The 27,803-nt window shown below is 27.5% G+C and overlaps 1 protein-coding gene across 3 annotated transcripts; it reads left to right on the forward strand.

Moving 5' to 3' along the window:
• Positions 1-27,699, forward strand: LOC123261584 (fasciculation and elongation protein zeta-2). Of its 3 annotated transcripts, none has more exons than XM_044723261.1 (8): positions 4-389; positions 787-1,048; positions 17,491-17,616; positions 18,494-18,653; positions 21,328-21,436; positions 21,547-21,876; positions 27,417-27,482; positions 27,550-27,699. In XM_044723261.1, exons 1-8 carry the CDS (start codon positions 284-286, stop codon positions 27,564-27,566), a joined length of 1,176 nt encoding a protein of 391 aa, XP_044579196.1. In that variant the 5' UTR covers positions 4-283; the 3' UTR covers positions 27,567-27,699. The 3 variants fall into 3 exon arrangements, with proteins under 3 accessions (XP_044579197.1, XP_044579196.1, XP_044579195.1); XM_044723260.1 differs by having other exon boundaries at positions 7-389; positions 784-1,048; XM_044723262.1 differs by lacking the exon at positions 17,491-17,616 and having other exon boundaries at positions 1-389; positions 784-1,048.
• Positions 27,700-27,803: the final 104 nt, after the last annotated feature.

Here is a 27,803-nt window from a genome sequence, read left to right on the forward strand (position 1 = left end):
TCTTTTAAGCCTAGCAGTCGAACCAGTAGTTCTGTGAATTTCACCGCGGAAAGTCCTCCCAATAAATGTTTATTTAAAAAACTATAATCTATTTTTGACTTAAAACAGTCGCCAGTGTCTAAATAATGTTCGGATGAAGTAATATTGTTTATTTTTATATTTTAAAATTGATAATTAATTAATTGAAGAAAACAAGAAGTATTGCTTTTGGGGGCGTGTTTTTAAGGAAAAACAGATAGAATAATAATAATAATAATAAGAAAAACCATTAAATAAGTCAATAATGAGGGACATGGCGGGTAAAATATCGGAATTAAAATTTGAGGCACCCCTTGCACGTTTTGAAGAAGAAGATACGGCGACATTAAAAAATATGAATTTATTAACAGGTATATTAATAATTTAATAATAAATTCTGTATTTTACAATTAGTTTGAATAAAAAAAAATGTTAAAAATTAAATTACAAAAAAAATAAAATTTATATTAAATGTAAAATGATTTTTTTTTTTTAGTTTCATAAAATAAAAAAAAAAAGTGACTAAAGTGAAACAAACTAAATTAAAACTAATTTTTTATAATTAAATATAGCTTTGAGATTAAGAAAATATCTAGTTCCAATAAAATTATATTATAAAATAATGTTGAATTTTCTCAGCAAAAATAAATCTCAGTTACAAAACTTTTAGTTTTATATTTTAGATATTTTCTTAGAAATATTTATTTTAGAATAATAGAATATTTTATTTTAATAATAATAATAATTTTATTTTGAATTTTTAAGTAGAACATTTATTGGACGCTAGCTTAGATGTTAACTTTGGTGAAAATTGCAATGCCAATGAACCGCCGACACACGAAACAACAACAACAACAACGACAGATATACTCCAAGAAGGAACTTTCAGCCCGTTTAGTGGGAGTCTTGAAGATCTTGTAAATACATTTGATGAAAAAATAACATCTTGCTTTCGAGATTATGCTACTGATGTTGAAACTCTTGCTCCCGTCCAAGTAAGGACACAAGAAGAAATAATGAACGAATGCCAGTAAGTTCATTATCATTACCATTAAAATTAAATTTTATTTATTTATTTATTTATTATTAATAAAAGTTAAAAAAAGCTTCAATTATTTTTTATCTCAGCAAGAATTTTATTTTTCGAAAATGAATAGGCTCATAAACGCAAGGCTTTAAATCACCCAACCGAAACACGTTTTAAAGCAGGTATTTTTCGCACTCGACCCTCCGGTCCTTATACACCAATACATATCCATATATATGTATGTATATATATATATATATATATATATATGTATATATATATATATGTATATGTATATATCTATATATATATATATATGTATATATATATAGATATATACATATACATATATATATATATATATATACATATATATGTATATATGCATATATATATATATGTATATATATATATACACATATATATTCCTAGAATATATATGTGTATATATATACACATATATACATTTACACGGATATAGGATATAGACTCTCATCCATACGATGATCGCTTCACCGAGCACAAAATTACACCTGCAACTGCACAAAAAAAAATTAAACTTTTTTTCTCTTTCTTCTTTAAATTCTGCAATATTAAAAATATTTTTTTTTTAATGCATTAATAAAAATTAAATTATTTATTTATTTAAAAAATAATAATTTTATTATTTAATATTATTTAATAATTTTATTATTTAATATTATTTTAATATTATTTAATAATTTTATTATTTAATATTTTATTTTTAATATTTATTTAAAAAAAATTAATTGCTCTTAACGAATTAAATTAAGCTTGATACATTAAACTGATGCGTAATCAGTTATAAGAGATGATGGGGTCATGATAAAATATTTTTTTTAAACTGCAATATTATTTGATAAAATATTCGAATATTTTTTTCGATAAAATTACAACTTTTATTGCGTAACTTTTTAACTTTATTTTCAATTGCATAATTTTAACATATGGTCATATATTGCTTGTATTTGTTGTTGTTCATATATATACATATATATATACAAGTAGCGTAAGAATACTCGTCCCATCGTATTCGTATACAACGTCAATATTAACGCGCGTGCGCGCATCAATGCTTTCAATTCAGTGGATTAATATTTTATTTTATTTTATTTATTATTATTATGAGGATTTAAAATTTTTCGGCCTTAAGATTTTTTTGTCAAGAGATTTAGAAGGAAGAAATAAATTAATCCTGAATTTTAAAGAAGAAATAAATTTATGCTTTTTAAAGAAGAAATAAATTAATGGGATTTATTTTTTATAAAAAAGAATAATGAATAAATATTTATTGAGGGTGATTGATAAATCAGATAATTAATGATCTAGGGCATGGGAAGAAATTATAGTAATTGGTCGAAAGTATAAATTTATTTGTACGAAGGGATAATTTTATTGATGCATTTCCGGAAGATAATTTGCGCTTTTGCTCCTCTCTGTCATTAACATTGTGTTATTAAGTTATTATTGTTATTATTGCTGCACACCAGACACGCGTCACGGTTTCCTGCTTATTTTGTAGTACCGAGATGAATCACGTGACTTGGTATTTTATATATATTAATGCGAGAAATAAGCGAGATTGACCTCAATCCATAAAACTAAACCGTCATACTTTATTTCAATTCCCAGCATCTTATTGCTCATATTTGATCATTTTTTTTTTGAGAAATTTTTATGAAAATAAATTTAGCAGATATTTGGTAATTTCTTTAATTTTTTGACAAATAAATTATGGAAAAAAAAATGAGAAAAAAATATTGACATTTAGAAATTTTAAAAAATCATAAATGCAATTTTTTTTAAATAATTTTTTTGTTAAGTAAAATTTAACAATTATCAAGTGACCATTAAATTTCATTTTTTTCGGAGAAATTTTTATGAAAATAAATTTAGCAGATATTTAATCATTTCTATAATTTTTTTAACAAACAAATCAAAGGAAAAAAAAATAAGAAAAAAATATTGATATGTAAAAATTTTTAAAAATTATAGATGCAATATTTGAACATAATTTTTCAAAAATAATTTTTTTGTTAAGTAAAATTAAAAAATTATCAAGTGACCATAAATTTAGTAGATATTTAATAATTTTTATAATTTTTTTAACAAATAAATTATAGAAAAAAAAATGAGTAAAAAATATTGATATTTACAAATTTTAAAACATTAAAAATGCAATTTTTTTAAAATAATTTTTTTGTTAAATAAAATTAAACAATTATCAAGTAATCATTAAATTTCATTTTTTTCGGAGAAATTTTTATGAAAATAAATTTAGCAGATATTTTATAATTTCTATAATTTTTTTGACAAATAAATTATGGAAAAAAAAAAATGAGGAAAAAATATTGACATTTAGAAATTTTAAAAAATTATAGATGCAATTTTTTTAATATAATTTATCAAAAATAATTTTTTTGTTACGTAAAATTAAACAATTATCAAGTGACCATAAATTTAGTAGATATTTAATAATTTTTTTAACAAATAAATTATAGTAAAAAAAAATAAGAAAAAAATATTGACATTTAGAAATTTTTAAAAATTATAAATGCAATTTCTTGAACATAAATTTTTAAAAAATAATTTTTTTGTTAAGTAAAATTAAACAATTATCGAGTGACGATTTAATTTCATTTTTTTCGGAGAAATTTTTATGAAAATAAATTAAACAGATATTTAATAATTTTTATAATTTTTTTGACAAACAAATTATAGAAAAAAAAAATATTGACATTTAGAAATTTTATAAAATTGTAAGTGCGATTTTGTTAACATAATTTTTCAAAAATAATTTTTTTAAGTAAAATTAAATAATTACTAAGTAACAGTTAACTTTAATGTCATGAAATTTTTTTATTCTTGAAAAGAAAATTATAAAAAGGGTTTTTAATTGAAGAAAAAATTATTTTTTATTAATGTCGGGAATTATTTTGAGTCTTATTAAATATATCTTTATTTTCTGTGTTTAGTTTTTGATATTTAATTTATGGTAACTATGAGTTTGTATTTGCATTGATGAATATTCAAGTACAAAAGAGATTAAAAAGCAACAAAGAAAACTATTACGGAAGTATTTTATCGCTGGTGTTAAGTTTATAATGATAGGGACGGACATAAATTTATGTGGAACGAAAAATCAGTATTGGTTGATAAATGCGGTTGATTGTAATAAGAGATTTTAGTTGTAAAAAAAATCCGAACAAAAACAGTTTCACTGTAAAAAATCGCGCCAAGTCCCCGTTCATAAGACTATTAAGAAAAAAAAATTTGTTTTTTTCTTTACAAAAATATATAAAATAAGAAAATTAAAAAATCCAAGTAACCGATATGATTGTTTATGATTTTCGGAAATTAAAAAAAATTGTGTTATAAATTTAAAAATTAAGAAAAAAAATTTGGAACATATTTAGTGTGCGCGGTTGCAAAATATTTTACTTTTAATGAAATTCGTAAAATCTATTTACTAGGACTTTAAAAAAATTTAAATACACAATGACGCACACCAAGTACGTTCCAAAATTTTTTTCTTAATTTTTAAATTTATAACACAATTTTTTTTAATTTCCGAAAATCATAAACAATCATATCGGTTACTTGGATTTTTTTATTTTTTTATTTTATATATTTTTGTAAAGAAAAAAACAAATTTTTTTTTCTTAATAGTCTTATGAACGTGGACTTGGCGCGATTTTTTACAGTGAAACTGTTTTTGTTCGGATTTTAGTATTTATTGTAATTATAATAAAATTTACAATTGGTACCAACTTAAATCTCGCGTTGGTTGCATTTTTTATAGCTGTTATGTCCAGCGAGGTCACTAGATTGCTCGTAACGCCTCTTCTGGACTGAAGTGTGAGTTGTAGTCACGCGGGATCAATTTAAATTTGTTGTTGTTTATTAATTCAGTTTTTGATAATGGGATTTGTTAGATTAAATTAAGAAAAGGGGAAACTTTAGTTAGGGGGGAATGTTTTAAATGATAAATAAATAATTATCAGAGAGCTTGATTTTATTCAGTGGTTTCATCTACAGCAAGTGCTCGGTTACGGCTCTCAGGGAGAAGTGTTATTACAAGGAGTCTCGGTTTTAGGTCCGAGTTTTCCAGTTTCACTTCCTCCCTCTCTGGTTCACACCAATACACTTAACATATACATGTCTTCATCTAACGTTTACAGAACGCATACAATAACATATATTCGAATACACACTAATACTTATAACTTTTATATGTAGGTTTACTGTATACTAACTAGGTACCCACACACAGACATATGTGAGGGCTGTCATGCTATCCTATATTATTCTTATACTTTAGATTCTTATATTTGTTAGTTACAATAGTTATTACTTTTGGTGTTTAACTAATTATTTCTACCCTTATTATTTATTATAATATTATTCTTAGTCAGTATTTTACTATTATTATTATAGTATTATAATTGCATGTATTATTGCTTATTAAATATTAACAAAGTTAGATTATAATATTTCTTTATATATTTTTAGTGTTGCGGCTGTGGTCCGACTTGTGCCTTTTGTATCGCATTTGCCCTGTTCCTCACCTTTCTTTAGGCTCTAAAGACAGTGACATGGGGAAACCACAGGAAAAACCCATGTCGATACAAATATATACATCATATTAATATTAATATGAATCTATCATTATTTGGTTTATTAATCCATATAAAAACTATCCTTTAGTTAAACTAAAACATTAATATTATTTAATAATTATAAGATATTCTAAAAGTATTTGTTTATTTATCTAACAAATGGTCCTAGTGTTGGTTGTTTTAAGGCTTTATGCTTTCTATTTCGTATTTATTATATCTCATAATTTGTGACCTCTTGAGAATATTTAGCTAAAATGATTTTAGTTAGAAAAACCCTTAATAAAATGTTTAACACGTGTTTTCCTTTTTATGAGTTTTCACAAAGGTCTAGTTGTTAAGTAACACGTGTGCATTTTATTCAAGTACTTTTATAGTTCTGAGAAATGTTGACAAAGTTAGTTGGTTGATTGTTTATTTAAGGAGATTACTATACTTTAACTTATGTGCTACAACAATTTTGTATATAAACAAAATGCATTATTTGTAATATATAATTTATTATAAATTAAGTTAAATAATTCAAATTATAGTGAATTTGCCGCGTAATGCATCAATTCGACATCTACTATATCATCGGATATAACACCTTCCCCGTAAATTAAAATTCGACATACATGTTATGTCGAATTTTCTTCAACTATAACTGTAATTGAAAGCCAAATGAAACTGCTGGGTAATGAATTAGTAATTTAGTATGAAAAGAATAACGAGAGTTTCTCCAAAATTGTTTTCACACATTTAAATTGCTTATACGTTACATCCACTCGGTGCTTCGATTTTAATGTTAAATTTTTATTTGAATATTTTTTTTTTTTTTTTTTTTATTATTATTATTATTATTATTATTATTTTTTTTTTTTTTTTATTATTAGTCAATAGGTATTGTTACAGACAGGACAGAGTGTTTACTTATTTCTAGGTACATGATTGTATATAGACATACACATACAACAATTTTACACATACATCCATGTAAACATATAACTTAAAGATATAATATATTTTAATACATGAAACATTGTACTATTTTATATTTACTAATCATAGATATGCCAGCTTTAATTTGTTAGTGTGAACTACTTTGGTTCGGGAAGGAGTTAATTGGATTGTTACGTTCCCATTGTTGAAAACCTCTGTAATTTTATACGGGCCGGTATAATTGGGGTCTAGTTTATTTGTCTTCGAATCGTTTACTAAAAATGCCCAGTCTCCTTCGGTAAATTCTTTAGGGTTGACTCTACGATCATAATACTCTTTGGATTTTAATTTTGCTCTTTCTAAATTTGCAGCAGCTTTTGATTGTGTTTCTCTTAATTTTATTACTAGATCTCCTAAATAATCGATGTAAGTTTTATCGTTACTCTCGCGAATAAAGCTTGATGGAAATTTGGCAATCCCCAAATATTAATTCATGTGGGGTAAATCCTGTACCTTCATGGATGGAGGTATTATAAGAAAACATTGCATACTTTAACCAGGTATCCCAATCCCGATTTTGGTCAATAAAATGTCGAAGATATTCAACCAATACTAAATGACTTCGTTCTAAAGAACCATTTGTTTGTGGATGAAAAGCAGTGGTCTGGAATTTCCTGATTTTAAATAATTTTGCTAAATGTTTCATAACTAGTCCTGTAAAGTTTTTACCTTGATCCGTGAGAATAGATTCAGGGCAACCGAATATGCAAATGAAGTTTTCAGCAAAGACTTTAGCAATATTTTCAGCGGTAGCTTCTGCTAAAGGAATGGCTAATGAATATTTAGTTAAATTATCTTGAATGGTTAGTACATATTTATTACCAGAGTTGGTTATCGGTAGTGGCCCCACGATATCGAGAGCAATCTTTTCAAATGCAACTTGTGGTGTGTCAGTTATTATCATGGGTTGCCTTGTCTTAACACGTACTAATTTATTTCTTTGACACAAAATACATTGTCTAATAAAATTTTGAACCTCAGTCTTCATGTTTTCCCAATAATATTGTTGCCTTATACGACCGTAGGTTTTTATGACACCCTTATGACCCCCTACTGCTGATTCATGTGTTTCTCGTATAATTTCTGGTCTGCGCTCGACCGGAGGAACTTCGATTTGGTTTAAACAAAGTGTTATGTAGTACCCTTCTGGAAATGTTTTAGTTAAATGTGATTTTATGTTACCCCATGGTAATTTATCTAATCCATCCCCGTTCTTGCTATTCTAACTGTTTTTACATCAAAATAGTCCATTGCTTCTTTTAATTTAGTTATACCCGTAAGAACGTCATTTAACTGGGTCCTATCTTCTATTTTTAATTTAACTATTACCGTAAAAATGTGAAGGTTTCTCTTTTTAGAAATTATTACTTGACCTATTTCTACCTGGTCAGGAAATTCCGCTACGTTAATAAAATTTTTATTTATAAGTTCTTGAGTTATTTGGGTTTTGATTTAAAATCGGCTGACCAAAAATGAGCAATATTATCTTTTTCATAAATATACCATCTCTAGTTTCGGAGAACACGTCGGGTAATGTTACCCTTTTAAACGCTTTGGAGGTTGGGTGGCGTTTTCGGGGATTTTATCAATTTCTTCGTCAGAGGAGTAAAGATCATCATCAGAAACGGGTTCGGGAAAAGAATCGTCACTGTCGGAATCATCTGTCTCACTAGCTGCAGCAGGATACAAAAGAAACCTGACGCTCACAACTATCTACACTTGTTGTTTCTTTAACTTCAACTCCATTTGACTCTATCTCACTTCTTTTAGATGACTCAAATGTTAGTACTTCAGCATGCACATTCAATATTTCTCTTACATCAGACATATCGAGGGGGGAGGACGTCCTCACTGGCATCTCTTGCATGGGGAGCTCACAACCCCATGCTAACTTTGAGCTTGGTATAACTATTGCGGGTGCGTTATGCATCCATGCCAGGGCTCTTTGCGACCTTTCTGAAGGGTATGCTCGTTTTGGATCCAACAACCGGTCTCCCTGAGCCCAGAGTACTGGCTCCGTTCGGGGCACAACTTCGTCTTTGACGTCAGGTCGACAGGTCGTCGGGAAAGCATCACTCTCCTTCTGAATTTTTCTGGCTTTAACTTTAACTTTGATGCCTTAAACAATCTTTGGGGTAAATCATTCTTCTCAACAGTCTTTAAATCATTTGACTGCTTAAACTTGCTGAGCTCATCTTCAAGAAGTGGTTCATTAAATTTTGTACTTTTAGTCAATAAAATATTAACTAAATTTATATTAGCAGGATTTCTAGAGAGAGCATCAGCATTCGCATTTAATCGGCCTGGCTTATAAATGATATCGTACTGATACTCTCGTAATTTCAATAGCCAGTGTAGAAGTCGTGAGGTAGGGTCCTTAATTCTATGAGCCCAAACTAAAGGTCTATGATCAGTGACTAAATAGAACTTTTTACCATACAAGTAAGGTCGATAGTGTTTTACCGCAAAAACAATTGCAAATAACTCTTTTTCGATAACGGAATAGTTTAACTCTGCTCCTTTTAGGAGTTTTGAGGCATAGGCAACGGGAAGATCTTTTCCGATCTCACCTTGACTTAGAACAGCACCGAGAGCATAGAAAGATGCGTCGGTAGTTACAATAAAAGGTTTTGTGAAATCGGGAAACTTTAGAATGGGTTCTTGACATAACAAATCTCGGAGATTTTCAAAGGCCTTTTGTCTTTCGTCAGACCAACGAAAAGGTTGCCCTTTCTTCAATAGTTGAGTAAAGGGGCGAGATATTGATGCAAAATTAGGTATGAACCGGCGATAATAGCCTGTTAAGCCCAAAAACTCTCTTATTTTCTTTGCATTAGTAGGGACAGGGAAGTTTTGACTGAACTTATTTTGCCAGGATCGGGACTCAACCCATCCTGACTAATTATGTGACCTAGGTAAGTGACGCTTGTTTGAAGAAACCGACATTTATCCGTTTGTAACAATAGCCTAGCCGTCTGTAGCCTTCCCAACAACTTAATTACTTTTCTTTCATGCTCTTCTAATGAACTAGCGTAAACAACGATATCATCAAGGTAAACAAATAGTTCAATACCTTGTAACCCTGACAATATATTGTCCATTAATCGTTGGAATGTACTAGGGGAGTTCTTCAGCCCAAAAGGCATTCTTTTGAAATGATAATGACCGTTGGGGGTAGAGAAAGCAGTTTTAATTTTGTCTGCTTCATCCATGAGGATCTGATGAAATCCGGAGGCTAAGTCAAATACTGAGAAATATTTAGCACCACCAAGTTGATCTAAAATCTCTACAATATTTGGCAGGGGATACGCATCTCCGACGGTTTTTCATTAAGGTGACGAAAATCAATGACAACTCGCCATCTTTTTTCGCCAGATGAACTTGGTTTTTTGCTGACTATCCATACTGGTGAATTATACGGAGAGTTACTTGTTTCTATTATCCCTCCTTCTAACATTTCTTTTACCTGCCTTTGAATTTCCTCTTTATGCACTTGTGGATACCTGTACTGTCTTGTATTAATTGGTATATCGTCAGTTGTTATAATTTTATGTTTCACGTCATTAGTTCCTATTAATTTATCCCCAGGCAAATAAAATTGATATGGAAATTTGACAACTATTCTTACTATGCTGTTTCTTTCTTCTGTATTTAGTTCGTCAAGATGTAGTGTTTGTATTAGTTTTTGGACTCTTTCCCGTGTCAAGTCATCTCGAGTTTTATCACTTATATTTTCTTCCCTTTTTCTATTCTTGTTTAGACCTTCAGTTTCAATTTCCTCCAGCGTCACAGATGGTAGTTCTATCTTCCTTTCCTCTTCATTACAATTTACTACAAAAATCCAGGCGATCCGTTTCTATTTCTAACTAAGGCACTTCCAGCATATATATTTTGCTCCAAATTAAGTTTTTGTATTACTCCTTCTTGTACCTCTCGGTTTGTTATTCTAACTGCAACCTGCATCCTACATCTTGCTGGGATTTTGACATAATGTTTTCCAACGGTATACTGATATGTTTAAGATTTCTTTTCAAAGCATTGTCCTCAGAAACAGATGGTGGCCTTGAAAGTTTGAAGAAAATCTAAGCCCAAAATTCCGTCTTGTTTTAGGGGTATATCCGGTCCAATAACTTGAAATTTACAACAAATAGAATTAAAATTAATAGAAACTTGCCCGAGGGTGATGGCTGATCCAGACGTTATTCCTGAAAGTTTATATTTAACACTTTTGTCGATTTTTAAGCTCGGTGATAAACAAGATATTTTTATCAAATTAACGTCTGCGCCTGAGTCTATTAGTAGTCAGTACTTTTGCATTTTTAATAGTTCATCACTGGTAATAGTGATGCAGGGTGGCGTAACATGGTTTGATTCGGCAAGTTGTATAGACGCTTCAATTTGGGATGTTGACCGTTCCGTTTCGACTTTATTACTTTGATTTGTACCGATATTGTCGATCGCTGCCATCAGTAATAGCGGCTTGGTTTGGGTTAGAATTATTTGTTACACCCATAGTATGTTTTCGTCTACAAACAGAAGCTACGTGATTCCTTCTACCGCAAGCTGTACAAAACAAATTTGAAGCTCTACATTCCGACTTAATGTGTCCTTGACCTCCACATCGGTAGCAAATCTTAGATTTCCGGTTAAATTTATGAAAATTTTCGTCATTGTATGTCTGAGCCACGTGTACGGCAGCAACTGCAGGATGATTTTAAAACTTGAGCCTTGACCTGGCTTGTGATGATTATTATTTCTCTTTCCTCCTTGGTAACCGCCCGTGAAATTAATGTAACCTGATGTATCATTAGTTCCCATATTATGAGCCCGAGTATTGAAAAGTGAATCCCTCTGTTCCAGTTCCTTTTCTAATTCTAAAGCTAAATCGATCGCTTGTAATAAAGTTAAAGGTTTTTGACTCGCTACCCAAAGCCCTAACTGTCCTCTTAAACCGCGTACAAAACTGTCCCGCGCTCCTTCTCGTGTGCTCGCTAATAACCCGGTTCTTATTTCTCCCGAATGTTTGTCAATAATTACTTCAGAAGTACCTTGGACGATTTCTTTGATTCTAGTTGCAAAATCTACAATAGATTCGCCTTCATTTTGATGGATATTAGAAAGAAGTGATTGCCACTGAGACAATGTGCGCCTTGGCGCTAAAGCAATTTTGAGGTTGTTCAGAACTTCTTCAAAAGTTAATTCTGATTCACTCGAAACATATCTACTAGCTTTGCCTTGAATGCGGGACTTTATTAATTGAGTCAAATACAATTTACCAGATGGATGTATCAAATTTACCGTTTGTTTGCAAAGTTCAATGAAACTATTTACCGGCATATTTTCTCCATTGAAAATAGGAATTAAACTCACTGCATCTTTGATATTCATATAAGCGAGGGTGAAAAGATCGTTTGATCTTTGAAGATTATTTGTAGCATAACTGTGTTCATTATTTTTACTAGGTAAAACAGGTGTATTGAGCAGTGTAAGATTATTGAAAGTATTAGTAATTGGGATAGAATTATCAAAAGTTGCCGAGGAAAGGCCAGACGTACTTTCAGTATTATTGTTACTAATAGGAATACTTTCGACTACTTCTTCTGGTACTGTGAGAGGGGTTTCTTCTATAGCAATGATTTTTGTGGAAGGGGTTGAAGTTGACATTTTGGTGCCGTTCATTGAGATGTAAAACCTAAATATTTCTTACTAAATTATTTAAGTTAACTAGAAATTTTATAAATTGAAATAAAATATGGATCCAATTATCCTCGGATAAAATGATAATAATTCAAATTTGTCGTTAAATGATATTGAGATTGACAGGTGTTTTGACAGCTTTTAGTATAATTTATCTTTTATAAAATTTTTAATAAAATTTAAGAGCAATTTTACTTATGCAGTAACAAAACTATGATCGCAAATTTTTAAAATAATTTTCAGTATCAACAGTTAGTCAATTTTATCAAATAGTCCCGAAATTTATCAAGCTTCTGTCGATCTCGATGTCATAATAATTGCTACTTTACCAAAATCTTTAACTGACGTTATATAAGATTATTATTTTAAAAATCAATAGATTTCATCGCTAGCATATCATATGACTTACAATTATAACTTACAGTTTGCAGATGTGATACAGGCAGAATACTTATAACTATTAAAATTCACTGTCACTCACAAATTGCCCTTTTTAAACACTAATTTTTGCACTACCGCTAAATTCACTACACAGATGGCTGTATCTCAGGTAGCAGTTCCTTAGTAGATGACCCTCGATGGTTGGATTGGCTCGTTCAATTTCCACTTGGTTTCCTGGATCGTTGACCTCGTAGATTATTTCAGTGGTCCTTGATTCTCGATTTCCTCGATGATTTCGATGACCCCTGATTTTTGGTTTCGTAGATGTGTCCAATGGAAATCGAATTTGTCACCGAAATTTTGCGTTTTTAAATTTGAATGGGGTGAATTAATTAATTCACCTGAATCCCGACTACTGTGACTATCCCACCGCTGTCACCAGTTGTTATGTCCAGCGAGGTCACTAGATTGCTCGTAACGCCTCTTCTGGACTGAAGTGTGAGTTGTAGTCACGCGGGATCAATTTAAATTTGTTGTTGTTTATTAATTCAGTTTTTGATAATGGGATTTGTTAGATTAAATTAAGAAAAGGGGGAAACTTTAGTTAGGGGGACTGTTTTAAATGATAAATAAATAATTATCAGAGAGCTTGATTTTATTCAGTGGTTTCATCTACAGCAAGTGCTCGGTTACGGCTCTCAGGGAGAAGTGTTATTACAAGGAGTCTCGGTTTTAGGTCCGAGTTTTCCAGTTTCACTTCCTCCCTCTCTGGTTCACACCAATACACTTAACATATACATGTCTTCATCTAACGTTTACAGAACGCATACAATAACATATATTCGAATACACACTAATACTTATAACTTTTATATGTAGGTTTACTGTATACTAACTAGGTACCCACACACAGACATATGTGAGGGCTGTCATGCTATCCTATATTATTCTTATACTTTAGATTCTTATATTTGTTAGTTACAATAGTTATTACTTTTGGTGTTTAACTAATTATTTCTACCCTTATTATTTATTATAATATTATTCTTAGTCAGTATTTTACTATTATTATTATAGTATTATAATTGCATGTATTATTGCTTATTAAATATTAACAAAGTTAGATTATAATATTTCTTTATATATTTTTAGTGTTGCGGCTGTGGTCCGACTTGTGCCTTTTGTATCGCATTTGCCCTGTTCCTCACCTTTCTTTAGGCTCTAAAGACAGTGACATGGGGAAACCACAGGAAAAACCCATGTCGATACAAATATATACATCATATTAATATTAATATGAATCTATCATTATTTGGTTATTAATCCATATAAAAACTATCCTTTAGTTAAACTAAAACATTAATATTATTTAATAATTATAAGATATTCTAAAAGTATTTGTTTATTTATCTAACAAATGGTCCTAGTGTTGGTTGTTTTAAGGCTTTATGCTTTCTATTTCGTATTTATTATATCTCATAATTTGTGACCTCTTGAGAATATTTAGCTAAAATGATTTTAGTTAGAAAAACCCTTAATAAAATGTTTAACACGTGTTTTCCTTTTTATGAGTTTTCACAAAGGTCTAGTTGTTAAGTAACACGTGTGCATTTTATTCAAGTACTTTTATAGTTCTGAGAAATGTTGACAAAAGTTAGTTGGTTGATTGTTTATTTAAGGAGATTACTATACTTTTAACTTATGTGCTACAACAATTTTGTATATAAACAAAATGCATTATTTGTAATATATAATTTATTATAAATTAAGTTAAATAATTCAAATTATAGTGAATTTGCCGCGTAATGCATCAATTCGACATCTACTATATCATCGGATATAACATAGCAAACTATCCCTTGAAACTACAGTTTATGTAAAAATAATTCCAGCGCACCCTGGCGGGTGTAGATGCAAGCTGTGAAATATCTTTTTTAACTGTAGTTTCCCATCTAATGAAGGATTACTATGCATTCTCAAATTATTTAGTCTGTGGCAGATCACTTTGCCCATCGAAAAAAAGTCAGGATCGAAATTTTTGCGTTGCTATAGTTTGTGCTGATTAAATTTAATAATTTCAATTAGATTAATTGTTATAAGTGAATATAATTAATTAATAACAGTCAAATAAAGTATGAATTACTGTTATAATATACAATTTAAGAAAAAAAAGTACCGTAGAATTAAATAAAATTTTGCAACCTCAAAATACCGTTCTGCTTACAGTAAAAATAGTCGGTAGTCTGGCGCTCCGTTTACAGCAGATTTGAACGGAACTTGGCGCCAGATTCTACCGAATCTGTGGATTTCTTTGTTATTATGTTACTAATTTATTATATTATTAAAAGCGGCAATAAAAATTTTCGCCTTTTAGTAGATTTTATAAAAATCTAACTATTGCAGCCGTCCTCATGGCGCAACTTTGAAAAAATTTAGGCGTTTTCTGACTCAGTTTGTCGAGCTGAGTCAGAAAATGTATATAGTTCAAAAGTTTATATATGTATGTATTTATATATATACAATCGCGTTCATTAATTCGAGTCAGTTTCTATGTTTAGGGATTTATGGAAATCCCTAAATTTGGAGGTTTCTAAAATCTTAAATTGGAAAATTTTAAAATTAGCTTTTAGTAAAATAAGTTAAACGTAAAAAATGATAATATTAAAAAAATAAAAATTTAAATTATGTCAAAAATAAGTTAAGCTTGTAGAGAAACATGCAAGTAGAAAAAACAGCCAACTTAAAAAATGGAAATCTCTAAATAAATATATTCTTAAAATCAGAAATTACAAAAAAAAAGAATTCATAAAAATTTAAAAGTCTTTAGATTACCGAATAAAAAAAAAAGAATAATTATAAATTGAATGAATTAAAAAATAAATAAACGAAAAATTTGAACATCTAAAATAAGGAAATCTTAAAAAAGAGGTTATTTAAAAATACGATCTTTAAAAATTGGAAATTACTAAATATGGAAACTTTAAAACTTTACCTCTTGAACTTAGCCAATACTAAATTCTGTAATCGTTAAAATTGGCCGTTTCTAAAATCGCTAGTTCGTGAAATCAGCCGATTCTAAACTCGGTAATTATTAAAATTGGCCGTTTCTAAAATCGGTAAATCGTAAAATCAGCCGATTCTAAACTCGGCGATTCATAATAATAGTTAATTTTAAGCCTAGATTTTACGTATTTGAGGCTATTAAAATTAAAAAATTTAGTTATTGACGAAATAATTAAAAAATAAATCTGTTATTCGTGGTGATTCGTAAATCTTTTAATAAAAATAATATATTTTTCATGTTGATATTTTTTTTATTTTAAGAATATAAAAATTTAATTTTTTAGAGGTGACCTAACGGCCAACTCTCGACATTTATAATTTTTACAAGATAATCAAAAAGTATTGTCAGACTTTGGAGCTCGAACAGCTCAAAAATAGACCACAGGACAATTATATATATATTTTATATATATTTATACGATATAACGCGGCTTGTCAGCAAGATAGCGTTTTCAATTTATAACCGATTCTTCTCAAACTCAACATGCTTTATCTATCGATCAAGACCAAGGTTAAGTTCGAAGATGAGCTTAATCGGGCGAGTAATTTGGAAATGACAGGATTTTGAAATTTTGAAAATCGTAAAATTGATGTTTTTACTACTTCAACTTGATATAATTACTGATCGAGACAAGATATCAAAATTCGGTAAAATGCATCGTAAAGCTCTTTTAATAAGCTTCGATTTCCACTACTCAGAATAATAAGTGGTAATAGCCTCAATATTACTCCTTTTAGAATTCGTTTAATGAAACAGTTTTACTGTTGCAGCCGTTTTAGAATTATTGTCTGCATCATAGCTTAATCATGATGTAAATTCAATAATTACGATAATGATTAGTCTTTCGTGTAATGTTTTCAGGTAATTCGTCAGTAAATATGTCACAAATTAGTTCTATATATTGTTGTCTTCAATTAAAATTTTATCCGGTTTCAAACATCTGATTGATTTGCAAATTGTTGTTCCTAAGCAGTTATTTAAAATTTGGTCATTTATAATTCAAATTTTATAATCTTTGCAATTCTTTGAGAAACTTTTTCTTCAAAAGTTCATTTTTTTTCCAAAATTTGTTCTAAATAGTTTTAAATTTATTATTGAATTTTGTTTTTAATTCATAAATTAAGTTATACATTAATAGTGTTATTATATTATTTTATTAAAAATCAATTTCCTTTATTTGAAAAATCTACTTCCATTTCGGCTGCCGAATGGCCTTTTTTTATTGTACTAGTTATTTATCTTCATTGCATTCATATTGATCAGTCTTACGTAATAATGTTAATTAAATACTTGAAGAAATTCATTGTTATAAATGTTGATAATAGTTATGAGAACTGTTTCAATAATATACACGTTAAAATTCCCATGGTACAAAAATGCCTGATTATTATTATTATTCATTGCAAAAGAATAAAGAATGGTTTAGTTTTTTTTTCTTCTTCTTCTACTAGAACCGTTTCTTCAATACTCTCTCTGTGAATAATAGTTGAAATTATAAGTAGGGTGTATTTATTATTTAACATGGACATTTTACTTTTTATTTAAATTTTCAATCGGAATTTAAAAAAATTTCTAAACTTTACATTTTAAAATGATCCATTGAACAGATAGATCATTTCAATTGGTAAAAATAATAATTAATTATATTGATAATGATATTAATAAATTTTTTTTTTTAATTTAAGGATGTGGTGGACAATAACTGGTACATTTGGAAGTATTTTACCAATTGATTGGAGTAAATCGTACGCTAGAAAAATGCATTTGCCGTCGCTTAATCTTAACGAGCCATCAGTTGAATCAATGGAAAAGTAATTATTTTATTTATTTTATTACATACTAATACTAACACACTTAAACATCTGGATACACCTGATATTGAAAAAAAAATTTCATTAATAATTATGATTGAACAATTAAAAAATTAAAAATTCACAAATTTTTTTTTTAAATTACTTAATAAAGTTTTTTTTTCAAAACATTTTTTCAACTGGTGTAAAACGAATTTTAAAAAGTTTTAGTAAATTAAAAAATTGTTTCATTTTTTTTAACATTAAATTAAGTTTTTAGAATGTCACTTATTATTTTTTATGTCATTTGTCATTTTGCTAATGTGTGAATGCTTTTTAAAGCTTTTAAAAGTTTAAATTTACTATTTTATTGTTTGAAAATAATTTTAAGAATATTTAAATTTAACATTTAATTTTTTATTTTTAATGTTAATCATAAATTATTTTTATTTTATTTTTTTTTTATCTAATTTTAAATAAAAAATAAAAAAATAAATTATATAAAAATTAATAGTTTTAAAGTTATAAAATTAATTTTGAGAGAAAAAATTTTTAACCAAGAAGAAAATTATTTTTAAGAATTTCTTTATTTAAAAAAAAAAATTACAGTTCCAATTATCATTTTTAAAAATAAAATCCTAAGGATTAATTTTGATATATTTTTATTGTATTAAATTTGTGTGGAACAAGAATCAACAAATAGCACTTTAAATAAATAAATAAATAAATAAACTTTAATCTATAATTAAAAAAAATTTTTTTGCTTGATTTGCAAAAAATAAATTATTTAAAAATAATTTTCTTCTTTAATTAAAGATTTTTTCTCTAAAGTAAATAAAAATTTATCTTTTTATGATCTCTAAAATAAGCTGTACTAATAATTAAAAATATTTTTTAGACCCGAACTGGATGATTTAAGCAGCGAAGATGAAGCAGTAGCTACAGATTTAGACATGCATGCATTAATTTTATCAAGTAGCACCGATGCGACTCATAGTCCTGAAGAGCCATTGAAGACCGCTGAAGAAGTGCTGCGTGAAATAGATGACATTATGCAGGTATATAATTCACTTAAATTAAGAATGAGGACCGAAAATTTTTTCACATCTTTTTCCTTTATTTTTTCGGTAAAAAAAATTGTCGCTCCCTTTTTTTAACTAAAACAATCTCTTATCATCAAATTAAATGCACTGATAAAAGGATTTATTAACTATTAATAATTTAATTTATTTGAAGACAATGATTAAATTTATTAAATTTTAATAAATATTTTTTAACATTCAATAATTATTTATTTGGGAGAAAAGTACATTTATTAATAGTTAATAAGTATTTATTAATAGTTAATAAATATTTTGTTGAGTGAATTTGTTTGGCTTGCAATGTCATGTGATATCAAGATTGCTTATAAACAAATATCATCTTTATAAATTATTTGCATTAATTATATTACATTATAATAACGTTTACTGTAAAATACCAAATTCTATCACAGCTCATAATTATCTTTTATAATTTTAAATATTAAAAAGGTTAATTTATTTAGTGAATTTAATTATTATCATGTATTCCAGCTGTAGGCTTATAAAAAGTGTCCGAAAAAAATTGCTATTTTTACTTTTTATTTTAAATAAATATTTCGCGTTACTAAAACCATAAGGGCGTATCTCAAAATATACACCCTTATGGTTCTGCAGAACCATAAGGGCGTATAAAAAAATTTTTTTTGCTCCAATCAATGTCAAAATGTTGAAAACATTAACATCTATGGAAAAAACGAAAAAAATTTTTTTTTTGTGATACGCCCTTATGGTTTTAAGAAAACATTTTCCTAAAACCATAAGGGCGTATCCTATTTTTTCGGTTTATCATCATAATTATAGATCAGAGTAAGAAAAAAAATTGCAAAGGTAATAAAAATATCACTCCACAACTTAGTTTATGTCAGCAAATATTTATTCAAGTGAAAAAACTAATAAAAATTAGAGAAAAATAAATTCATAACAACTTGAGAACAATCGGTATGTCTTCAAATTAATAAAATTAGCCTCAAAAATTTTCTAAATTGATTTTTTTTTACTTCAGATCTATTTACAATTAACAAAAGAGTTTTGTAAGCCATTTAGAACTGTAATTTTTAAAAAGTCATTCAAAAAGAACTTTGTTCTTGAGAATTGTTATGATTCTTCAATACCAATATCTTGAAGCAAGTTTGATGACCCCCTCGCGGTTTTGATAATGCCGTAAAAATACCGTAATTTTTCGGCATTTATGCTCATGCCGTATATTGACCGTTATAATTCGGTTAAACTATAATTGTTTTGGCCAGTTTTTATACTGTAGTTATCCAGTATATATACTGCAGTTATGCTGTACAGTTACCAAAAATATACTATACAATTACCGCATTATTGCCCAAATTTTACCCAAAAAATTCCAAATAATTACCGTAATAATACAGTAATTTTGCCGAATATTTTCTGACATAATGGACAATTATTAAAGATTTAGTTTTATTTTTAGTTCACTTCTACGTTAAAAATGAATAAAATGAAAAATTTCAAATTTTGCTTTTTATTCTCCATCGCTACTTTGCAAAAACAAATACTGTTTTTGAATAAAAAATATGTAGAATATTATTTTTTAATTAGGTATTTAGCGATAATTAATATAAAATAATACATATGTTAAGTAAATATATTCTAATTTTAATTTCAATTTTTAATTTCTCACTTAGAAAATTGCAAATTTTCTAAAATCGAAAAGTTACATTGTTTCACATATATAATTATATTATTTAATTTTAAATATGCTTATCGTAAGATGAACGGTGTGGCTGAATGTATATAGAATAAGCAGAAAAACAATATGGTATAGACCGGGTAGCTCAAATGGTAGAGCAGCCGACATGTCCCCAGGAGGTTCTGGGTTCGAATCCCAGTCCGAGCATTATTTAATTTGACACCATTTTTAAATATGGTTTTAATACAGTTATTTTACCGCCTTATTACCGTAAATATGCCGCATTTTCAGCGTAAATGTATCGCATTTTTACGGTAAATGTTCCGTAATTTTTCGATAAAAAAAACTGATCGAAACAACCGAAAAAATGCAGAAAAAATACCGCATTAATACTGTATAATTGCGACATTTTTTCGGCATTTACAAAACCACTAGGGCCTAAATCATTTTTGTACATCAGGCACTGTCCCACAAAATATCATCGGTATTATCAAAGTTTAATTTTCAGCCATGGTCATAGTTTATAAATTTTTTTGTCAATATCTTTTTTTTTATTTTTATAGTCTTAGACACAGATGTTCCTGACGATGGAGATGGCATCGGACTAATACCCTGATGAATTTATTTTTCCTTAATTTTTATTAGTTTTCTCACTTAAATAAATATTTGTTGACATAAATTAAGTTGTGGAGTGATATTTCTATTACCTTTGCAATTTTTTTTCTTACTCTGACCTATAATTGATAATAAACCGAAAAAACGGGATACGCCCTTATGGTTTTAGTAACGCGATTTGTTAACAGTTAACAAATATTCATTAACCATTTATAAATATTTATTAACATTTAATAAATCGTATTAAATAAATAATTTATTAACTGGTATGATGTTAAAAAATCATTTATTAACAGTTAATGAACCTTATTAAATATAAACAAATCCTTCTATCAGTGTGTAAATATGACCAATAAAATAAAATTAAATCAACAGGAAAGCCCATCGATGGAAAGGTCACCAGATACTGACGGATCAATGCTGGATACTGATGAAGTATTGGAACGAAGTCGCGAAGTTCTCGGTTCACCTTTATACGAGAAAAGTGCGTATAAATTTTTTATTTTAAATTATCTGATTTAAAATACAGGAAATGTTCTATATTATAAATCTATAAATTGCAAGCAATTATTTTAATTGGGATATTACTGACAGAATTGAAGCAATTGTCATCTAACGAGCTGATTGGACTGCTGGGCGAAATGGAAGCTCTGGTAGGTGCGCTCAGCGAAACATTGATTGCCGAGCTGGCTCTGAGGGATGAACTGGAGTTCGAAAAAGAGCTGAAGAATCAATTTATTTCTCTGCTTCTCGCTGTGCAAAATCGACGCCGGCAGCATCATGTCACCAAGAAGCGCAGCAATGGAACCAGCCCCTTGCCCCAGCACAGATCTCTTCAGGAATCTAAATATCTCACCACAGTCATACCATATCATACAGACAATGGTCCGCCAAATAATCAAGCCCTACAAGTTTTAATTAAAAGTAAATATTAAAAGAAAATTTTTTTTGGTATTTTTAGTAATTAATGTAGAGGGCTAGGATTTTTGCCTCAATTTCAAAATTTATTTATTTATTTATTTAGTATAAATAGACCCAACGGCCAATAACAGGGTCTCAATACAATTTATACATAGTTTAATAAACTTAGTATAAATTTTTAACTTAAGGAAGTTCGAGCGAATCTACACAGTAATAGTATATTACACCCTTTGGGAAGGAAAATAAGAAAAGCCTCAGATCACATGTAATTGTTGGCCGAGGCGAAGCCGAGGTCGACATATATGTGATCTGAGGTTTTCTTTACTTCCTAAGGGCTGTATACTATTTTTTTGATCGACGAAGGCGGAAAGCGGCAACTTTATTTAGCGCAGCGGGACGAAAGTTGCCACTTTCCGCCCGGAGGGCAAAATAGTATATTACACACCTAGGGAAGTAAAGTAAGAAATGTCCCAGATCACATGTAATTGTTGGCCGAGGCGAAGCCGAGGTCAACAAACATGTGATCTGAGGCTTTCTTTATTTACTTTCCGTGGAGTGTATACTATTTTTTTTGTCCGACGAAGGCGGAAAGCGGCAACTTCGTTTAGCGCAGCGGCCAGAAAGTTGCCACTTTCCGGCCGGAGGGCAGCAAAAAAATTTTTCGTCAAATTTAACACAAAAATTTGTGTTGATGACTTTTTTTACACAATTTGTGTTGAATCAACATACTAAAATGTTAAATTCTACACACTAAAATGTTAAATTCTACACAAACATTTTTACACTTTACAAAATGACGAAAAATTTTTTACTGTGTAATGTAAAAAATAATTTCCAACTTTGAGCTTTGAAATTAAATATACGTATAAATAAATACGTCAATTATCTAATCCCAAAATTAAAAAAAGATTCACCGTTTAGTTACTTCCCGTGTAAAAATGATATGATATCATTATGAAGCTCATAATGAATCTCATATTTTGACACTAATATGAGATTCATATAAAAGCCATATCAATACTTTAGAAACCCGTAATAAGTAAAATACCTGTGAGAACGAATCTTTTTTAAGTAGATTAGTAAAATTTTCATTTTTTCTGTTAATCAGAGGAAATGTATAACAATTGAGAAAAATAGTATTTTTATCATGCACTATAATATTGAACTACTTAACTTTCCTCCTTGAATTTCTTAACTTGGAAGAATATTTAGAAAAACATTGAATATCTTGGTTTAAAAAAAACTTTTTAACTGAAAAAATTTTTTCGTCTCAAGATAAAATTATTTTTTATTTTGAAAACAATTTATATCGTGCTAAAAATTTCTTCAATTTAATTATATTGCATTATTTCCTGTATATAGTTATGACTCAATAACTTTATATCACGATTTAAAAAGGCTAACAATATCATTATGATTTTATGCAGATATGACCATCATTAAATTTTGAATTCAATTCAATATCATTATGATTTCATAATGAAATTATGTTAATATCATCATGGAGATACTATCCTAACGAATTTTCAACAGTAATAAAAAATTTTTTTCTTGAATTATAAATAAAAGGCAACAATATCATTACAATATCATAATGAATTTGAAAAATTTCAGCCTGATTCCATGATGAGTTTACGCAGATAGTATTATGACTTCAGTATGAAATTATGCATTTGTCACTATGGATTGGTCACGAATCCCCATGTGACCGATCCGTATAGATCAAATTTTATAATAAAACATAATCAAGTTACTAGAAATTTTCTTTCTCCAACAAGAAAAATAAAAATTTTATAATCTAATTTAAAAAAAATTCGTTTCCATAAGTAAGGTAAAAGCCCCAATATATGATCATGTACCAGTATATGATCACTCCATGTATTTATATATCTATATTCACAAATATAGGTATACAAATACATGGAGTGATCATATACTGGTACATGATCATATATTGGGGCTTTTACCTTATTTTACTTATTACAGGTTTCAAATGTATTGATATGGCTTTTATATGAATCTCATATTAGTGTCAAAATATGAGATTCATTATGATATTCATTATGAGCGTCATAATCATATCATATCATTTTTACACGTGTTAGATATTAAATTTAAAAAATCACATATTTTATCTCCTTATACACGGGCTCTTACGGCGGACAAACGTTTTGTCGAGACTTTAATTATTTTTTTCAATATTAACCTCCCAACTTTAACGGATAAAAAATTATACACAAGAAACTTGGATTAATGCAAAATATAAAAACAATTTAATAATAATACATTACCGATATAATTTTTGAAATATTTAAAGTCAAATTTTATGTTTGTAACTGGTTTATCGTCAGCCATTTATTCGCATAAAGATTTGACAACATCGCGTCAACAGCTGAGAAAAAAGAAAAGAATAGAAATATAGTTACAGAAGTTACAGAGAGAGAAATGTTTAACTCACACACTCATCCACGTCTCTGTTGTGGGTATAATCAAGCGCGCTATTGCCAAATCTGTTTATTTATTCCGGCAAGTAGGGGAGAAGGGGGTCAATTGAACCAAAAAAAGTTTAGTAATTTTTTACTATTCGAATTAAAACTAAATAATAAATTTTTTTTCTTGGAATGATAGTTTATTAAGTCTACTATCATTATCAATACATAAATTAGTTAATAAACAACGTGAATTTTTAAAAATTATTAATTTATCCAAACGCGTCGAATGGTTCAATTGACCCCCGCTCGGGGGGCAATTGAACCACTGCTCGGGGTCAATTGAACCAATGACATTTATAACTCAAACCCGAACTTTTAATAAATAACATATTAATTGTTACTTTCTAATATTACTGTTGCACATTTTAATACACATATATTATATTTAATAAATTAAAAATCGATTTAAAAATAATTTTAATTACAAATTGAGTTTATCAAATTGTTAGGTTATTTTCCTGAGTATTTTTCACGTCGAGTCAAGATGCGCGCGCATGTCCCATGCTTCTCCGTATGGTTCAATCGTCCCCGGGACTGCTGGTTCAATTGACCCCGTATAATTTTAAAACAATTAATAGTAAATAATAAATAAATAAACCATTCTATCACTATAAACAAAGTTGAGGATTATAAAATATAAGTATATACAACTACTATAATTCAAATTTTATCAATTAATTCAAAAATTTAAATATTATTAAACAATTTGTCACCAGCCGAAAAGAAAGTTTGCATGCCTAAAAATAAGAAAATCTCAATTTTTCAAAATTTATCGATCGCAATGATTTCAAATTTTGATCATATCCGAGTTTAACATATTAGAATCTAATTCTAAGAGCATGAAGCGTTTTTTCAATTTTTTCGATTTTTTAAGTCGAGTGGTTCAATTGCCCCGTGGTTCATTTGACCCCCTTCTCCCCTAATAAATACCAAAGTCATTTTATTACTTTACTTTATTAAGTAAGTACACTGATAGAAGGATTTATTTGTATTAAAAAAATATTTGTTAATAGTTAACAAATCATTTGAGACCATTTTTTAGTATCAAACAAATATTTCTTAGTATTTAAAATGATTTGTTTGTATTTAATAAATCAGATATTCATTTATTAAATAATTATAAATCTTTTTAAATACTAAGAAATATTTGTTAAGGACTAAAAAGTGGTCTCTAATAAATCATTTGTTAAATATTAACAAATATTTTTAACTATAAACAAATCCTATCAGTGTAAAAATCATCAATTATTAAATTATTTTAAATTAAAATAAAGAATTTTGACGTATATTGTGAAAACTTAAATTAAAAAAAAAATTTAACACTATTTTGACTCATTATTTACGCTCGAACTTCCTAAGGCGAAGTACATAAGAAATTTTACTTATAATTAAATCTTAGAAGATAAATGATATGCTGTTTTACAGTTTATCAGGAATATAATCAAAAATTATAAGATATAATAAAAAATATTAAATAATATAAGCAACTTAAAACTAGGACTAAGAGATGACTAAAGAAAAATACATCTGAGACTATAATTACTATCTAAGAGATATTAAAAGAGATGCAAGTACGTTGCAAATAAAAATTAATAATTAATGGTATCAAATTTTTGATATTAAGGCGGAAATATTGGTCGTATAAAAAAATTTCTTAAATAAAAGTTGTTCAAAATTTAATTTTATAAAAAAAAAAATGTCTCTTATAATTTTTTCTTAAGACCAATAAAAAAGCCGCAATTTCAAAATTTAGATTTTTATAATGAGAGAAAATTTGAATAATTTATTTTGAATCATAATTGAGAAATTACGGTGAAAATATTGGTCGTATAAATAAATTATATAAGAGATATTTCTGGTAGAAAATAAAATTTTCCTTAACTTTTTTACAAAAAATTTTTTACATTACTTATATATTCGGCAAAAATCTTGGATCTAATATTGATATAAATTTTATTTTTATTTTGCAATAGATTATTATTAAAGAAAAAAAAAAATTTTTTATCTTCTTGTTTGAGAAAGTAAATTGATAGCAAATACAGAAACTACGTGACTGGCTGGTATAAACAATTGAGGACTTCCATGCCCTAGAAATTATTTTAAAGAATCGTGCCAAAAAACTTATCAAGTTTATTTGGCGAATTTTTTTAAAGTTTCAATATTTATTATTTAAACTTTTTTTTAAAGAATAAGAAATTTCTAAAAAGAATTTTGGAAGATTTTAAGTTGTAAAAAGTTTAAAATAGTCAATCTGGCAAAATATTTGCTGATAATTCTTGAAATTTTAGTTTAACCTTTGAAATTGTATAAATTGTTTTTTTATACTTGAAATATTGAAGGCTTAGTATCTCTCTTATTCTTTTATCTTAAAATAACTTAATAGCAAAAAATCACGAAAATGTTATTTTAGATGTAACATGCTATCAATTTATTAAATATATATATTTATATACATAGTTCTATGATGGTAAAAAGTCTATCAAGATTTTTTATATAAAAATTATAAGATTTTGATTCTTTGTTTTATTACTTGACAAAAAATATTTTTAGTATTAATTATTAAAAAAATTTTTATTTAATTTTTTCATTTGTGGAAATTTATTTATTTTTTTTTTTCATGTCACTAAGCAATTTTTTAATACAGCTTACAACAGAATAAGTGATGTATATAAAAAAATATATAAATATACCAAAAAATCAACTGCAGTAAGAGAAAAAATTTTCTTTTGAAAAATATGAACATTTTAGTGACAAGAAATTAATTTTTTAAAAATTTAAAAAAATTTTTATTTCTTCAGCTAAGAAATAAAATTTGTTTAAAATTTCAAACAAATTAATTTCTTGTCACTAAAATTTTTATTTATTTAAAAAATTTTTATTTCTTCAGCTAAGAAATAAAATTTGTTTAAAATCTCCAACAAATTAATTTCTTATCACTAAAATTTTTATTTATTTAAAAATAAATTTTTTCTCTCAAGGTATTATCATTATCGACATCAATTAAAAAATAAATAATTGATTTAAACATTAATAAATTTATTTTTTTTTCAGTATTGAAAGCTATCAATGAAGACAGTCCAACAGTCCCAACATTATTGACTGACTATATTTTAAAAGGTAAGTTAAAAAAATTAAAACTTAACAATAATTTACATTATTATAAAAAAAAATAATTTTGTTTCAGTTTTGTGTCCAACTTAATAAATTTGACTGCATTACCAAGAAAAGAAGAAAACAAGATAATAATTATTTGAATTATAAACTTCTTGCCATTTCGTGCTTGCAACCATTGTTGTACTGCATTTAAAACTTATCAACAAACAAACATATATTTATATATATATATATATATATATATATATATATATATATTATATATATATATATATATATATATATATATATATATATTTATATATATATATAAATTTGCTTTAT

This window comes from Cotesia glomerata, linkage group LG3 (genome assembly GCF_020080835.1).
Source record: "Cotesia glomerata isolate CgM1 linkage group LG3, MPM_Cglom_v2.3, whole genome shotgun sequence".
In the NCBI taxonomy this organism is placed as follows: Eukaryota; Metazoa; Arthropoda; class Insecta; order Hymenoptera; family Braconidae; genus Cotesia; species Cotesia glomerata.

What these genes read in the sequence shown, in the direction of transcription:
- LOC123261584 (XM_044723260.1), top strand. Translation starts at nt 284, where the DNA reads ATGAGGGACATGGCGGGTAAAATATCGGAATTAAAATTTGAGGCACCC. An exon ending in AAATATGAATTTATTAACAG is followed by an intron (nt 390 to 783) that starts GTATATTAATAA and finishes TGAATTTTTAAG; the next exon opens with TAGAACATTTATTGGACGCT. An exon ending in TCAGTTGAATCAATGGAAAA is followed by an intron (nt 17,617 to 18,493) that starts GTAATTATTTTA and finishes AATATTTTTTAG; the next exon opens with ACCCGAACTGGATGATTTAA.